Source organism: Sebastes fasciatus, chromosome 19 (assembly GCF_043250625.1).
Source record: "Sebastes fasciatus isolate fSebFas1 chromosome 19, fSebFas1.pri, whole genome shotgun sequence".
NCBI lineage: Eukaryota > Metazoa > Chordata > Actinopteri > Perciformes > Sebastidae > Sebastes > Sebastes fasciatus.
In genome coordinates, this window is record NC_133813.1 from 24,143,603 (window position 1) to 24,162,568 (window position 18,966).

Genomic DNA, 18,966 nt, shown 5'->3' on the forward strand with positions numbered 1-18,966 from the left:
GGAGCCACATGCGGCTCTTTAGCCCCCCTCCACTGGCTTCCTGTGGATTTTTAAAAATGGAAATGAATAACTGTTTTTTGTTTACATTTTAATTTGTATTATTATTGTTGTAGGTCTAATGTACGACGATACGATGGAGTATTAGGGCCACTTTGAGGAAAAATAAATAAATCTGAGATTTCGGGAATAAAGTCATAGATTTATGAGAAAAAATTAGTAATATTATAATAATAAAGTCAAAGGTCTGTGAGAAAAAAAGTCGTAATATGATAATAAAGTAAAAGGTTTACGAGAAAAAAGTCGTAATATTATGAGAATAAAGTCATAATATTATAAAGTAGAAATTTTACGTGTTATTTTCTTTTTTTCTTGTAAAGTTGTGGCTTTATTCTCGTAATATTAAAAAAAAATTCTCATAAAAAGGTATGACTTTATTCTCGTTATATTACAACTTTTTTTCCAATAAAGTTATGACTTTTTTCTCGTAATGTTACAACTTTATTCTGGAAATCTCCGTATTTTTCCCTCAATGTGACCCTAATACTACGTAGTACATTTGCACTTTGGCCCTCACTGCATTAGACTTATATAAACTGTGCTACCTTCATCACAATACTCACATGTTTTGCGGCTCCAGACAGATTTCTTTTTTTTATTTGCCTAAAATGCCTCTTTTGATAGTAAAGGTTGCTGACCCCTGCATTAGGTGACTGATAACAGAGTTTCCAACAAGGCAGCCTGTGTTACACCCATTCAGTTGTTTCGTCTTCCATATACATATTGAACAAAATAGGAGACAAAAATACCCCCTTGGCGAACACCATTATTTACATGAAACGGGGCAGATACAGCATTGCTCCATTCAACCTGCATTGTTTGATGTGAATACCAGAAAACTAGTATTCTAAGTATATACTTTGGAACAACTCTGGCAAACAGATTCAGGAATAATTTGTCATGATTAACCCTGTCAAAGGCTTTTGGATGCATCAATAAAGCACATAAATACAGTGGAGTTTTGGCTTCCATATTTAGCAACCATTTCCTTTGGAGCATAGATACACATATCAGTGCCATGTTTCCTTTTAAAGCCAAACTGATGATCAGTGGTGACAACAAACATTTCCAACCTTGCTAGCAGGATTCTTTCCAACAATTTAGAGAGAACACTAGCTAGTTAGGGTTCATAGCCCCGTAATCCGCAACACAATCACAATGGTTTAAGGACAAAAATCAAGATTTTTATTTTCATAAATAACTGTATTTATTATAATATAAATAAACTATTGGTCCCTGATATTGGTGGCTTAAAAGTGTTCAGTCGGTTTCACTAAAACAAGAGTTACAGGAGTGAAAAGTATATTTCTTTCTTTATTTCTTTATTTGTTCATTTTTTACCTCAATACATAAAATGAGGAGGGGCCGGCATTTATTTATTTTTTAGAGGGCGACCAGTGGCCCCCCCTCCGAAGGTTGGTGCTTTAGGCGACTGCCTATATGGCCGAAGCCTTATGCCAGCCCTGAGAGAGACAACAAACACAACAACAATTTAAAACAAATGAGCAAACTCAGGTTCATAAAGAGCAGCTCAGATTCAAAATAAACAAAATGCATAAATGAAATCCATCATTTCATTTGAACCGTTTATTGCAGATCTCTTCTGTCTATCTGTTATTGCCTCAACATAATTTATTATCACAGCCCATATCCCAGCTGCTCTCTCGGATCAATGGCAGATATATAGTGCAACCTGAACTTCAATTGGATTGCTGGCATTAGAAGTGGGAGCAATCTCGCCACTCTCTGCAATTCAATTATCAAACTTTCACACCAGTTTAGAACTAAACCCACAAAAGTGAAGAGCGAGGGAAAAAAAAAATAAAAAAAATAAACTGCTTACGGGCACCTTGATCCTGTTGCCTCTGGAAAACGTTTTACACCTGAGACATTCATGCACGGTGAAAAAAGAGCAATTTACTTCCTCTGTGTGTGTGTGTGTGTCCATGTGTGTGTGTGTGTCCAATTCTGGTGAAAGCAGAACCCAAGTAAAAATCTCAGGGGTCAATGTGGATCAAATGCCAATTTAGCTAATGGAGGGATTAGGGAGCAGAGGTGGGGGCGCAGGTTTCAAGCCGAAGTGTCTAAGTGACTCTGCCCCCCCCACAAGTTGGGGTGGAACAGTCGAGGAAAGGATAAAAGGATGAAACAGGTCCAGTAAACATGTCTGTGTGTGTCTGGGCATGTGTATGTGTACTACTTTGTGTTTATGAAAGCATTTTGAGACGGGTTTAACGGCACAATGCCACCGAAAAAATAGGCCTACTGAGGATAAGCCCATATCTTCTTAAATGATCTTGCACTCTGCATTTCACAAAATACACAAAATATTGTATTATATAACACTTGTTGTCACTTCCCTCAGGCCTGGATAAACATTAAGGGGAGACACTACAACAATGTTAACTAATAACCAATTAGTTTTTATATGACAAGTTTTCTAAAATGTTTAAATATGTTTAAATAATTTGCATTTCCAGAACAAAAATCTGAACATTGGATAAAGCCAGGTTCAGAATTCTGGTCTAATTTTGTTAAAATATTATGGTCAAATTTTTTACAGAAGGAATTTTGGATATATCTCTTTTTATCACTCCATAAATCAGAAAATACTGTGAACATGCCATGTTTTGGAATAAAAGGATCTATAAATCAGGCGATGAATGATATATGAACAAACCCCTCTGTAAAAACCTTCAGAGTATAATTTAAATAGGAATGACATTCGAAAGCTGGAAAGAAAAATACTATTTAAATTAGATAATGATAATGATGATAGATTAATTATTAAAAATACATTTTCAGAAAGCGCCCTAAAAGACATGGGTGGTAAAATTTCATACATTTTGAATATTTTTGAATAGGTTAATTTTTTTTAACTAATAGATATCACCATACAATTCCCCAGTTGATTACTTAGGTTAAAACAAGTATTTTTTGTATTGCAAATTTTCTGAAATTGTATGTTTAAACATGTAAATGATCATTATTTAATGCTAACTTTTGATGAATTTGGGAGAAATCTACAGACGCAAATAGACAAAGTAGTAAAATAAACACCTAAATGTGTATTTTGGATGTTTTCTTTCCACTAGTCTGAAAGAGGCAAATTAGCCCGAAATCTCATGAAAAAACTTTAATTTGCCTGTAGCGACTTGCCTTAAAACATCTCATAACCGAGACATTACTGTTTTTTTCACATACATATCATTTGTTTAATATGCTGCTGTGTTTTTCTCTTCTTTGGAGAGTCAGATTGGCTGTAGTCAGTTCTGAATTTATTTAGGGGGTTAGCTACCTTTACTATCAAAAGAGCCATTTTAGGCCAAATTAAATTTAAAAAAAAAAAACTGTCTGGAGCCGCAAAACATTTGAGCATTGTGATGAAGGTAACACAGCCTATTAAGTCAATGCAGTGAGGGCCCAAGTGCAAATGAGTGGCAGGACATTGAAGAAACATCTCAGGACATTTGGCTGTAAGCTGCTGCTGGCTTTTCAGCAAATCCAGTATGCTTGTTATGGAAAAGTCTTTCAATTACTTTTTTTGTTGTCGAAATCTGTCCACACACTAATAAATTCTCTATTTTCCTCAGAGACTTTTTTCTTTTTTGGGATTTAGAATCCATAGCTAGCCTACTGAGCTACTGAGGTTGGGCAAAATTAGAGGATAAGGCACCAGGCTGTAGATGACGCACATTTTTGTTGACTGAAATGATTTTAAAAAAAATGATTCGGTGTATAGGCTATAGATTTTTGCAACTGGAGAATGTATAAATCACCGTAGACCTACAACAATGATAAATAAAATGGTTAAAAAATAACCGTTATTCATTTCCATTCATTTTTTTTAAATCCACGGGGAGCCACTGGAGACGGGCTAAAGAGTCGCATGTGGCTCCGGAGCCGCAGGTTGCAGACTCCTGATTTAGTCACTGACCATGAATGGTTCATAGGGAGATAATAGAACTGCTACCTAAAAAAAATACAATGAATCAAATCTATCTGTCTATTATTCTCAACAGGAGAGAAAAAAAAAAGGTCATATCCCCGAACTCACACCCCCTCACCTGTGAGGAGCAGCAGATTGGGCAGCGGCTCGGACAACACCCCTCGACATTGTTCCTCTACTGGTAAGGGGATGACCATGAGGCCGTCGGCCAGCTGGGGGAAGTCCTTGATGAAGTTGTTGTCCCTGAGAAAGAAAGAAAGAAAGAAAGAAAGAAAGAAAGAAAGAAAATTTAGTTCCTCAAACTCAAGGTAAAGTTTTTACTTTACAATTCAGTCATTTAATATTGAACAGGTTATCATGTGGTAGTTTTTGTACATGTCAGTCTAACATCCCGTATCTGGGATATTTTGGCTTCACCTCTGTGCAGCGGGAGGAAGTAGAGACACGTCGTCCATACAGTCTACGGTTTGTACCACAAAGGTAACAACCCGCCGTGACCACCAAGCATCACACCTCTACTTCTTTATCTAAAGGTTGTGTTTAACAGTCAGGGGGTGCAGCTACAAATTCTGAACTCCATGAAAACAACTCAACAACAATAAATATCTACAATCCTGACATGTTCCAGTGCCCCGTCCAGCTCCCGGCCCTCCTGAATCATTCAGAGACAGGGATTTGGAGATTTCACTGTTTTTTCTGTCTTGCAAGATTTTTTTCTATGATAAGGTGCTGATATTTCTCCTCTGCTTCACAGAGGTTAGAATGAATTCAAACACATCATCCAGGTAGCCGTTTTTCTTGTCGTCATTGCGATTTGTTCCATCCGCGAGTGACAGAATTAAACATCAGTAACATGGGGTACAAAGCCAAAAACATGTGAGCATGTGTGTGTGTGATGCTTGGCGGACAAATAAAGCAAACAGTTGTGTCCCCCAGTTTGAGGGCAGAACAGACAGCTGCAGGCGAAGATAAGACAGACCCCCTGGAATCTCCCCCTTTCTCTCCGCGGGAGACGAGAAGTACAAGACGGAATGGTAATGTGAGAGGGAAGGGTAGAAGAAGAAGACCCACATACTGTCTCTCTGTAGTGAGAGGTAACACAGAACACCCAGACATGGGCTGTATTCAAAACCGACTATTACATACTACTGAGGAACGCAGTATGCAGTATATACTGCGCTCCTCAGTAGTATTTAGTATGAAACTGAGCGTGACCGGTCGGCTCTCGAGCGAGCTATGCCCGCGAGTGATCGAGGAGTTTTTCACCTTCAAAAAGGCAGATAATTACCGGTTCCCGTTAATTTCATATGGACATTTGTGGTGTGATATTTAAACAAGGAAATAAAAGCCCCGTGTCTACAGACTGGTCTCCTGAGAGTGCTCCAGCCAGCTCACAGCGGGGACTGTTCGGCCGGCGAGTCATAGCGACCCCGGCAGGCTAGCTGTCACGGCAGTTTGTGGAGCTTCTCAACTTGGAAAACGTTGGAGCAACGTTCTATTCGCCATCTAATATCGTAAAACTGCCATCATTCAAAATCTATGCAGTTGATTTCTCGCCCCAAAAATGTTCAGAAGTGAATTTAGTGATGAAATAGCAACGAAAAATGTAAAAAAAAGAGCCGTTTTTGGCTGCTGTTGTTGTTGTAACCGTAGCCTGTACCGTTCCAGCGCTTTGCATTGTGGGATACAGTAGGCGAGTTAGACTGGTCCGGTGCATACTGGAACTTTTTTCCGAATCAGTACATGCTACTAGTATAGTATGCAGTTTCGAATACAGCCATGCAAATGAAGCTTTTTCATTTTTCCATCTATTTGCTCCTCCATGCTATATCATGCTGGACAAATCACTTGCAAAATAAACAGCAGTAGTCAAGTAGAGAGATAGTGCATGTTCCGCTTCATTTTTGTTCAGTAGATGGACCGTTCTGGTTGAATAAAAAGCAGCTGAGGTTCATTTCCTGTCAAAAAAAGATGAGTTGTCTCGCTGCATTCTCAGAACCCGGCGAGCGGCGGCAACCTATTTCCCATAATCCACTTTTATGGGACCGAGTATCCGAGCGCAGACCTTGTGCCACGGAGACTCTTCCCGATATCATTTTCATTTCATCCCATTCCTCTCCTTCTTTCTCTCTCTCTTTGCTTCCTCTCTAACCACAAAGCCGGTTAGATGCAATGACAGCCTTAGTGTTACAATGCAGGGGTGGGAAGGATTGACTCAAGGGCAGAGGATGAGACGGAGAGAGGAGAGAGAAGAGGTGCTGTAAAAAGATTACGGTGGCTTACGCTCACAGAAAACATATTGATTGCTAAATTAAATCAGCCGGCTTCACGCTGGGGCTCAGAGAACCTTTGGAGGCGTGTGGACCGAGATGATATGTAGCTTTATGGATTTTCGAGCCTAGATGTGGACTGTCCTTGACACCCTGCGAGGAGCTCCTTTTCTTCAGCCACTTTGCTCCAATTCACATTTTTAGGGTTGAAATACATACAGCATAAGAGGATGATGTATCTCACAGGTCACTGCAGAGTTGCTCAGAAACTTAACTGACTATTTTGAGGATAAGAATTGTACAGACTAGTGCCTCAGGTCTTTGCAGCGCCTGAGTGCACATAAAATCATTAAATGTCCTTAACCTTCTTCTTCTTCTTCTTCTACCCTTGAGGGAAAAAACTTCTAAGGCAAACATAGATTGTTGTGGGATCTGTCCATTCTTGCGCAGGTTAAGTGGTGAGACGAAGAGTCACCGTGTCAATCCTGAATATTTCGGTTTACGTGGTTCCGGTGAGACCACAAGTCCTTGGACTGTGTTTGTGGCTGGAAGGGAGCTTGAAGCATCTATCCTGCAGACAGCTCATTAGAAGAGGAGACTCTCATCTGTATCACTTCTACCAAAACAGACCCATAGTGTGGTTAACAAAATGAGCCAGGTGTTTGTCTTTCAAGAAAGATCATCTCAATCTTATACAAATGTTGACAATATGGTTTAGCTGTTAGCTGGCCGTGGCTAACTTATTTCACCTGGGAGTGAGAAATTGACGTTTGTTAAATGGCAAAATCGACTTGACTTAATGAACTTAAGCTTAATGAGCAATAAATTTGAAAATAGAACTTCTTCAAGGCAGACATTTTGGCTTTTTCCAACACATGTGTAACATCAACAGTGAGTGAGTGCAGTCATTGATGCTCCAGAGATATGCTAATGCGGTGTGCTAACCCACTGATAATGCTTACTGAGACTTAAAGGGGACATATCATGCTCATTTCCAGGTTTATACTTGTATTTTGTGTTTCTACTAGAACATGCGTTAATGTTCGAAAAACACAATTTTCCTCATACTGTCTGAAACGTTCCATTTTAGCGCCTGTCTCTTTAATGCCCGGTTCAGACTACACGATATCAGCCCGATTATAGCCCGACATGGCCGTCGTAGGGGATCGGGAACGATAAATGAGTGTTGTGTGCAAAAATCGATCCTCTTATCTCATGTGTAGTGTGTCATAGTACACGACAACCGACGCCACGTCTGGTTACTACGCTACTTTGCGTTGACCAATCAGGTGCTCTCTCCAGCGCGCAGTCGCAGTCAGGTCACTTGGTAATATAAAAACATGGCGAAAAGGAGGAGGGATGGCGAGTTTGCTGCTGTCAGGTGGGACAACGAAACTGACTAAAGTATGGACAGCCCATACCGTCCTCTTTGTGCCACCCAGGAGCGCATCCACAACCCTTTTTTCTTTCTTTTCTTTTTCTTTTCGCAACACAAAACCGCCAGCATCACACACAACGCTTCTGTCGCCATGATTGACAGTTGCTTCAACCGCCAGTCACCCGACCAAGACACTTCAAGAGTTTATGGCGCTGTGATCGTTAGATCTGACATTGTGACCATCGTCAAAGACACAAATATCGTGTAGTCTGATCCCGGCATAAGAGCCCCACCCGAAAAAGCCCAGTCTGCTCTGAGTAGCTTCAGAGAAAAATATGGTGCACCTTTGCGAAGGTAGTTCTCAAGTAAGCTTATCGCGGTAGTCGGTGTTACCGGTGTTACACAGTGGTCGGGCACACCGATTACATTACGTACCGCCCCCACCGTCGTTTTTCTTTTTCTTTTACAGAAATAAAACCCATTTAGTTCATTTTGGCGTATCAGCGCCGTGTTATCAATAGATAGTCGGACGACGAACGCTACAAACTGACAGTGAATGCATCTGCTCCATACAGAGTCTTAGCTCAGAGCAGCAGGTGTCATATTTCACACACACGGGACGAGAGAGTTGACAGACTGAGAGATGGCAGAGGATTTGGTGACGCTCCAATTTGGCAATATTTCAGATTTAAACATAATGCTATAAGGGAACCATAAAGTTAATGAGGTAATCGCCACGAGGACGACGAAGCGTTCACAGACTGTGTAGACCCCTGCGGCCTCGCAGCAAAAGCTGGACCGGAGAGGCCAGACACGCAGCTATCCAAAGACCAAAGTAAGCGCGCTACACATACCGACCAAGTTTATTAACCGGTGGGACATTTTCCTCACCGTCACATCCCTACTCTCAAGCTGTGGGCGATATATTCTGATGAGCCTGCATGTGACATAGGAAGGGGCAACCAAATCTGAATGGCTTGTTGAATCTCGTGTTTTCTGATCTAGGCACAAAGAATTTACTGGGTTGTCTCGTTTAACAGTTTCTAGGATAATCACAGCCTCATGAAACATTACAGCCACAAACTAGAGACCTAGGGCATTCAGAGGATGGATGGCTTCCCTTGGTAGATTGACAATTAGGGGGGTTTCTGAGCTGTTTCCAGAACAGAAGCGCTCGTCATCCAATCAACGAAAAATCACAGCATGGCCTTTTTTCTATGGTGTTCCTTAAGGTCTTGGTGTATTAATATGGTATTTTGAAGGAATTATTGATCACTTTCTATCAATTCTCAAATGGTAAAAAATGGTTAACTTTAGCACTAAATCTGTGTAACATATGGTATCAACCCCAAAATTGCTGCAACAACTTATGAGACATAATAGAGCACGGCAATGGAAACCACATACTTCATATCATAATGTTCTAAACCCTTATACACTTTCACAATTCATTTTTAATTAATTAATTAACTAATGTTGGAGATTTATGACTAGAAGAACTTGACACACAGTGCTGAGCTGCATCTCAAATTAATCTTCAGGCTCTCAGTTTACAGACGATGTACACCACTTCTATGCGACATCTACTGCTCACCTGCTATCTGCCCCTAAAGATGATATCTATTATGGATCTCACAGGGTTAAACTAGGGGCATTTTTTTTTTTATCTGTTGTAGCGCTCATAAGCTGTGTGTTCATACTGCCACAAATGAGGACTAGGACAGGTGGCTGAAATTCACTGACCACAATTAAACGTTATCCAGGGACTCCATTTGCCAAATTTAAAGACATCTAAAAAAAACAAAACAGGATTATCTCTTCTAGATTAAAACCTACTCCTGGTTTAATCTGTACTCTTTCCAGGTATTATTCGCGCCCACCTACACAACCTTACCGCACATAACAACCTCCCGTGCACCAAAACCACCCGTGAGCTTTTAAATTTGCTGGGGCGATGCTAGCAAACTTGTGTATTTACTCATGTTTCATTCAGTACCCATGTGTGCTCATTAAGGGAAGTGGACACTGGGCTCCCTCCTGGCCAAAACAGGCCTCCGATCCTACTTGAGTCTACAAGTGGCAAACTCTGTCCAAAACACAAGATTTACAAATTATATCTGGTGGGATACAAATATTCAAGACCAGTTCATGCATATATATTTAAGCTCCAGCTCTTGTATTTTCTCCTCTCCCTCTGTGTGTACTATTTAAATTCAAACACAGTACATCTGATTAATAAAGCATACTGAGGCTCATGTCTTACATGCAAATAGTTTTGTTTTTGTGTGTGTGTGTTTCACAGCCAGTCGTCAATGTCAGTACTCCTCCCTAGATAGGGTGTTAAAATTGTTCTCTGTTTGTTCAGCCTGTAGTCCTCGGCGGTAACCCTTCCTCGTTTTTGCTCTCTGCATCCCTTATTCCTTCCGCCTCTTTATTCACTCTCCCGGCTGCTCTCTCCTCCCAAATCACAGGCATTCTGGTGATAGGCGCAGATAAGAGCTATCTACAAGTCAATTTAGAAAAAAAGGTTTTTGTGCCTCTGTGTGTGTTTGAGGCGTGTATCTGTCTAGAACAGGCGCGAGGGCTATCTCACAAGTCACCTAATTTCAAATCCTCTGCGTCTGTGTTTGTGTGAGAGCATATAGGTTTTGATTGAGTCTATCTGTGGGAGTTTGTGACTGTGAAACTGATATTGAGTGGCACTTATCTAAACATTGTCTGAGGTAATTGGCTCTTTCGGTGTTTCCGTCCCTGCAGGGGAACCTCGTCCTCCCATCGCGGCACCGATCGGAAATGTTAACCGTACTCACTTACATTCAACAACGTCTCAGTTTATTATCTACAACGTCGAGATTCCACAACAATGTAGGCTTACAGGTGATTTTCAGACATGGTGGCTTCGATTGGAAAATCACACCCGCCACTGAGCTCCTTCGTTTGTCACATTTTCCTTCACGTTGTTTAAAGACTGCTACTCGTCTACCAAATGGCAGTATATAGACCGTTAAGAGGACGCGTTGTGTCAACTACCAGAGACTCGATGTAGGCCTGCTCTGCTTTTGAAACGGCACACTCTGATATTCAGGAATCCGGTTTGTTAGAAGCAATTGTGGGGCAGCCAACCCGTTCAGAAAATGAATTCTACGTGCATCCACAGTTTCCAGACATGACTGTATACCTCCTGGCTCCGAACAGCTCCCCAAACAATGAGGAAAGCTAACTGTTTCAGCAAACTGTAAGCCATGCAGGATGCTCTTTTTTTCCACTAATTTAGAAGCTGCCTTTGTGGACTGATGCAAGCACTAACAAAGACTCCCTAATTCCCAGAGGAAGCGAGTATTGAATATACATACAAATCCGTGGTGCCAAGCTTACAAAGGCTATATTCTGATTATCAGAGTCGCTGTTCTGGCTGAGCGGCTAATTGGGCACGTGTAACCTTCTCAGGTCGAGGCTGAACAAGGAAGGGGCTCTTCAAAAAGTAAAAAGACATTAACGGAAGACAGTCTGGACGATCATTTTCAATGTTCGTGTGCGTCTTCACTTCCAAATAAACAGTTTAGCTGCATTAAACTGCATGAATTTGCGTGTAATGCCTCACGAAACGTGCTGTTAAGATGTGTTGCGATGAGACCCCGTAATGCAATATCTCAGAAATTATAATGGTGAGTAAAATATTCTTGCAAATAGTGAAACAATAACAAAGTTAACTTGAGCAGAAACTCTATAGAACAATAACTTAAGCTATGCAACATCAAACAAATATATTATGTTGAGTTGAGGTTAGGCGACTTCAGTTAAAGTGCGGGTCCATCTGCGTTCTGTTCTGCCATCTCAGCCATTGCAAAAAGCGTTGACAAAGATAATCAATTAGTTAGCTGTGCTAAGTTTGGAAGTAGCTGAAAGGGTTATATTGGTTTCTTTTGAAGTGGGGTTTTATGTATACTCCCGCGTTCTGCGAGGTAAAATTACTCTTTTTATGAATGTAGTCTGGTGAGCAGCAGACAATTACTATTTTACTTAATACTATACATGAATGTATTTAAGCCACCTAAAAAAAAAATCAATATCAGTTTAAGTCTATGCTATATTTATAATATTTTCACCACTTTACCTCGCCATCAGACAGCCTTTTTCGACAGGAGACTGAAGCCGATAGATCACTGTCTTCAAAGCCTGTAGACCAGACTCCATTCACAAAAACATTTTACCTTGCAGAACCCGGGAGTTGCTGGTCTGATGCTAAATCGGTCGCTTAGTTTGTTTGCGTTCATGCATTTCAGATCCAAAACTACATGGCGTGCACACAGCAGTACATTGCTTAGCTTCTGTGCTGGTACTCCTGACTGCTTCTCAAAACTGTGTGCCGACCGCTAGTGATGCGCGGGTCACACTTTTTTACAACCCGCACCCACCCGACCCGTTATGAGAGCCAATATGCACCGGCCAATCCTCAAAAAATATACGTTAATCAACTACCCGAACCCGACCCGACTTGCAAATCGCCAACTTTATGTATTATAGTAGCACCATAAATGTCAGGACTGAGGTCTGAGCAAAGACAGAGACAAGCGGACTTGAGTACCGTGGCTGTGTATAATCTCACAGAAATATGTGAAATGACCAGGACCTCTTGACGGCGCATTACACATAATTTTAACACCTTTCGTGCCACCACCACGGCTGGTGGTGTGTGTGTTTAAGAGAGAGAGAGGGGGGAAAGGAAGGTGGACTATTGCACCAATGTTTCTGTAAGTTATTAATAACTTTCTCAGAACGCTGCTTTGTCACTCTTTGACCCACCTGCCCGGACCCGTGATATTTTCTAATAAGCTCACCTGAGCATGAGGGACCCACGGGTTGACCCACAACCGGCGCATCACTACCGACTGCTTTCTATGTTACTGTATGTAACGTTAGTACACTTACTATAAGGATGTATATGGGCCATTCTACAGAATTGATACAAACTGTTATGCACCATTGGACTCAATTGTTCTGTCTTCAATAATAAATTGCATTCTATTGCTCATAAAACATTTGTGTTTGTAATATTTCCAAGGCATAAGGCATGTTATGAGTTAATATTAAGAAATAAGGTTGAGGGAATATGATATATCCTTGCAAACAAAACACTGTGGTCACTACCGAAACAGTTCAGTCACTACCGAAACAGTGGGTATTTTGTAAAAAATAAGGCATATTGAGTTATCAACTAAAATGTTCTGATACTGATTGGTTAAATGTATGTTCAATTTAATCAATCCTTAACTCTGAAATCAATATGATCAGCGTTATGCATCTTACAAAGAAAGATTGCATTTAGATTTTGAAGAATCTTATAAATTGAACTTACATTTTTTTTTAAATTGTAATTTTAATTGATTTAGTTGTGAAAAACTTCTAGAAAAATATGTAAAAATATTCTTTAGAAGAGAGATGGAAACAATCTTAACAGGTTAATATAAACTTTTTTATTATAGTGTATTACTATGTTTCGGTAGTGACACATTTTGGGAGAAGAAAAACATTCCAATCCAGTCTGAAAATACAATACCGAAATCGACTGAACTTTCATTAGATATGTGTACATACTGTATATATATATGGACAAAGTTTTGGGAAGAAAAGATACAAATTTCAAAATGTTTACTATCTGACTTTGCACAAATTCGGTAGATTGGCCCATATACTGTATACTGTATATGTAGCAGCTTGATCATGCAGAAACCTACGTCAGGTCACATGGGAAAAAAAGGTTTAGAAGGGCTTGGGAAAATAGCATTTTGACGCTGAAACATGCATACTTTGACCAAAAATATTTTTTGGGGATTTGAATACATAAGGAAAACCACTGGGAATAAAAAATAATAAAAAAATAAATAACGAACCTGCCCTTTAAGAGTAGGTGGCAGTGGTTGACATATAACGCTTACTTTATTATAGGTATGATTGTGAACCAAAATTGGTGGAGTTGAAGTCCAAATATATTTCCCCATCTAAATTTTAATGTCAGTCTATCACTTTTTAATAGTCATGCTTCGTTTACACGCAACTGCATCCTGCCACACTTTAATGACCACTTAAACAATAACACTGGAGTGCAGAAGTTACGACACTGCGAGCGTGTGTGAAATCAAAGATTCTGCACTTCCTCTAATGAGGAACTGAACGGTAAAAGGAAAAAGGAGAAGAAGCACAACCGCGATCTCCGCCACTAGAGGCTGCTCTCTCTCTGTGCCAAAAGAAAGACTTAAATGGCATCAGGATCAGTCCAGGAAACATCAGTGCTTCTGTGTGTTTATGTCACTGCACTTTATGTGCAAGCCTGCAGGGTCTCTTGTTTTTGTGCTCTGTCGGACTCAAAGGAGGTGTGCGAGACTGTACAAAATGGTATGAAGAAAATCATTAACTGTGAGACGTGTTGATCTCTCAGCAATTATGTTCAGTTAATAAACAGGTGTGCGCACATAATGACTAAATGATGCATTATCAACAACAGTAAATGTCGAGCTATTGTGCGACAGATGCAGCATACAATGGGGTCGGGGCTGGGCACAGAGCTGGAGTTCAGAGGTGAGCTGGAGGCAGAAGTTTCCAAAGTGTGGAAGTGATTTGCAGTTGTGACTGAGGTGAAAAGATTGCTTCTCCGCTGGGATGCCAGAGGGGAGAAGAGTCCAAACCGTGGAAGGGGTTGAAGAGTCAGGACAGGGCAGAGCGATGGCCAGTTTACCACAGAGAAGGGAGGGACTGTGAAGCAGGAGGAGCTGAGACTCTGCGAGGTTGAATCATGATCTGGAGACATTGGGGGTGCTGTGCCCTTGGCAGCTGCGTAGGCTCACAACAGCGTTTTGAACTGTACGTGAGCAGCCACCGGGTGCCAGTGCAGTGCAGATAGGGAGGGAGGGGGGCTGGGGGTTGTGTTGGAGAATTTATGGAGGCTGAAGACAAGCAGGGCTGCAGCACTCTGAGTGAATGCACAAAGAACCAAGAGGGAGGAAGAAATGCCTTTGCTTGAAATATTCAGGGAGATGCCGTTCTGGATTGACAAAAAGAAACACTATTCTGAGCGATGTCAATCTTTCACATTCAAAAAAACTTTTTGGCTGGAGCAGCCTTCCCCTGACCAGATCTCGTTTCTGCTTATGACATGACTGGAAAGAAAACAAACTGAAGAAAATGATGCTGGCAAAGGCTGCCTCTGATTTGCCAACACAATGAAAATAAAATGAGAAAAGCACTCTACAATGCTACCAAGATGTAAAAAAAAAAACTGCTGTTCTACCAAGGGGTTGATTTTTTTCTTTCTTTTTAGAATATACCATGGCGCAGCTGCATGTGGATAATGCCACTAATGCCTCACATGGTGTGCATTCATCAGTGGTCTCCCAATCTTCTCCTTCCACATACACAAGAGAGGCGGAAAACAACCAACAGAAAATGTGACATCCAGCGCGACACAGCGTGTTTGTAATTTCCATGGCTGCCATGCTGTTTGGATTCATCCCTAAATGGGATAATTACCCAGCGTTTGAAAGAGAAGCGTGCAACAAAAGGCAGCACAGACAAAAGAAGGAGACAGGGCTTCATTCAAAATACCACAAAATATACACAATATGCAAAAAAAAAATGGGCACTGCATGGTCAAAGTAAAAACACAGCCTAGAATGCTCACTTGAGTTTGAATCCAAAGTTATTGTTATTCAGCCTCATACAAAGGCCAACTGGCTGTGTGGAATACGCAAGGCTGTGTATTAATGGTAAAATATCTCAAAAATGCCTTCGGATTTTGCCAAAACTTTATAGTCAGCTGCTACAGTACACCCCAATGATTAAATTATTTAAAGAGTCGGCTCGCCTGAAAACATACCACCTCTAGTGGTACTGCATCTACCCATCCAGACAGTATGTACTTCACCATGATGGTGAATTTAATTTGTGCCAAAAACAAAACCCTTATTACTTTAGATATAGTATCTTCGTAACCTGTTGTGCATAGCTTTTGGGGGAACTATACAGAAAAAGTAATCCCTGTGAAAAACTGTGTTGTATTTTTGTTTTTGTAATTTGGGTGCAATTTGGCTGAACAGACGATTTAAAGGTGCAGTGTGTAGGATTTGGCAACATTTAGTGGTGTGGGTGCTAGGGATGCACCGATACCGATACCAGTATCGGGTATCGGGTATCGGGTATCGGGTATCGGGTCCAATACTGTGCTCATGTACTCGTACTCGCAAAACAGCACCGATACCACTTTACGGTGGTGTGCCCGACCCCACTGGGCCGGGATCCCACCTCAGCTGGCGCGCGCTGGCCCTCACTTTCATTGCGCCACGGGGTTTTGCTTGCACCCTCTGACTCGCGTGTGCGTTAGACTCCTTGGTCTGTGTTTCAAGACGGGGAGAGAGCGCAGCGAGCCCTTTGTCCACGGTGTGGCGAGGTCCGGGTGGGGAGCGCTGTAAAGCTGCGGCTGCGAGCCACCTCCGCCCCGAGCCTTTCCAAGCCAACCTAGAGCCGGTCGCGTACACCGCTTCGTATGCGGGACTCCCCAGCCTGCCGTGGGTCGCTCACACCCTCCGAGGGTCTTTTGGCACAGAGAAGTACTCGTATTGGTACTCGGTATCGGCGAGTACCCAAATGTAAGTACTTGTACTTGTACTCAGTCTGAACAAAAGTGGTATCAGTGCATCCCTAGTGGTTGCAGATTGCAGCCAACTGAGTACCCCTCCGCTCACTCCTCTCTTTCCAAGACTGCCGAGTACAAATCCATGGTAACGTCGTTCGCCTCGCTCAGAGGCCATTTCTTACCATAATAACACTACTTTAGCAGCAACAGAAGTCAGACGGCGGCTCACGTTACCGCAGTTTCACAAGTGTGTCGAAAAACTACGGTGGCCTTCAGGTAACGTGAAAAGGCTCTCTCTAGAGCCGATGTTTGGTTTGTCCGTTCTGGGTTACTGTAGAAGCATGGCAGAGCAACATGACAGACCTGCTCCCTATGTAGATATGAAGTGCTCATTCTAAGCTTACAATAGCATAATGCTTCTTAGTATCAAGTGATTATACACATTGAAAACATAGTTATAATTATGGCTTGGGGCCCTTCTGTGTGGAGTTTGCATGTTCCCCCCGTGTTAGCGTGAGTTTTCTCCGGGTTCTCAGGTTTCCTACCACAGTCCAAAGACATGCAGGTTCATTGTTGACTCTATATTGCCCGTAGGTGTGAATAGTTGTCTGTCTCTATGTGTCAGCCCCTGTGATAGTCTGGCGACCTGTCCAGGGTGTACCTTGCCTTCGCCCAATGTCAGCTGGGATCAGCTCCAGCCCCCCTGCAACCTTGAATAGGATAAGCTGTTACAGATAAAGGATGGATGGATGGATGGATTTCTGCTAAGAGATCCCCCAAAATATTACACACTGTACCTTTAATAATAAAAGGAAGAAGGATCAAATTTCAAATGTAAGACATTCACATTCATTATGAAATGAATGTTTTACACTACGCCATATAAACCCGGAGTTAAGCATCCCATCACATTATCAATCACTACTGTCGTTTCCCACCGTCAACTTTAAAAATGTTGCCACACTTGCCCTTGAGAACTTGACCACCAATTTGTTGGGGGACTGCACAATCAAAGATTTACGAGAGCTACGGCGCGGGGCCAATCTGATTGCGTGTAATACGCTTAATAGCTGTAATATCTGATATTTGAATAAACGGCTCGGTGCGAGCGGGGCCTGTCGGATGAGTCATAACAAAGATGAAGCACCCGCTGTCACCCAGGGGCACGGGCCCCGGATGAAGGATTAAAGAGTTATTAAAGGACAGCATTCGAAAACAGGCTAATTCGTAGCGTAATAAAACAATCAGGGGATGTTTACCTTGAGACTTGCGTTGCAATCTCTCATTATGGCTGCAGCCACCGCTCGGTTTGATGAATGAGTCCACTGAGAGGAGGAGATGTGGTGACTCTTCATGGCCACTATTGATTAAGCTTTGGGAGGGAGATGCTGTCAATGAAACCGCCTCTGATGGAGAGTACGCTGTGGAGTTTGTGTCTCTGTGCAAGACCGATTGGGGCGCATGTGCATTTGTGTTCGTATGCGAGCTTCACCTGACTAATTAATGAGCGGCCAGCCAATCAAAATCAGTGGTTATTACGGAGTCAGAGCATGTTTCACACAAAATGTAATTCAGCCACAACATTTAGTCTTTGTGCAGGGACACAGAGACACGGTATGAGAAGTGTGTCTTGTTCTACATTATTACCCAACACATTTTTTTGTCACTCTGTCCCTTTAACACACTCACTCACACACACACCTAAACACACACACAAACAACTCAACCTCACTTTTATTCCCCTGGGTCGTGGGGTACAATTTAAATACAACGTGAGTGCGCATAGACATGTTTTTTTTTTTGTACCTTGATATCTCTGTTGGCCTTAGAGGAATTGTGGAAATGAACTCGGTGGCTGGGAGCATTACCATAGAGATGAAGCTCTGTAATGCAGTGAGGAGGGGGGGCACGCAGGCCAGCTAGTTGCAGAACTGATTAGAGCCATTGCTTTTCTACTTTGTATTACTCCACTTGCACTTTTTCACTTCCTCTTAACGCCCCATTTGGGTTTATCCGTCCTAACAAACTTCTGTCTCTCTCCATCTCCCCCCCCACACTCTCTCTCTGTCTCCCCCTCACTCTCTCTCTCTGTCTCCCTTGTTCTCTTATTCGCTCACACACACAAACACCACAGCGCTACGAGGAGACCCTTACCAGCAGATCTGTTCCTCTCATGTCATCGAACTGACAGCGGAGCAGCACTTCTGAGAATTTGATAGAGGGACAACAGACTACGACCGGGGGGTTATCTCTCTCTCCTTACTTGGCACAACAATCGGCAGGCAGTTTGACCATCATCCGTTCTGACGAATAAAGACATCTTAACAGGCAGTCAAAAGACAGAACAAATAATCTTTTTTTTCTTGACAAAGTCAATAGAATAAACTGCCTATAGCTCTTCAAATTTCACGCTGTCAGAATGGTGATTGTCAACTGAGAAATCCACAGCTGGGAGTCTTTTACCAATAACAAAAGCATAAAAGAAGAACTAGCTCTGGAACTTGGACATTGATGCATTTATTTGTATGGGTTTACTTAAAGCTGCGGTGGGTAGAATTGGAGTAAATATAATATAATTTATAAAACGGTCATGAGACAGGTAGTCTGAAAAAAAAATCATAATTTTTCCGGAGGAAAACAACCAATCAGAGCCGAGCTGGAGCCTTGCCGTCTCTGAGCAGCTGTC

General features: G+C 41.8%; 1 protein-coding gene across 1 annotated transcript in view; it reads right to left on the reverse strand.

Moving 5' to 3' along the window:
• astn2 (astrotactin 2) overlaps positions 1-18,966 on the reverse strand; it is a 395,991-nt gene that overhangs the window by 87,905 nt on the left and 289,120 nt on the right. Inside the window, exon 14 of the mRNA XM_074618826.1 lies at positions 4,125-4,249. Within this exon, the coding sequence (XP_074474927.1) occupies positions 4,125-4,249 (125 nt within the window). The remainder of the gene's footprint in view (positions 1-4,124; positions 4,250-18,966) is intronic.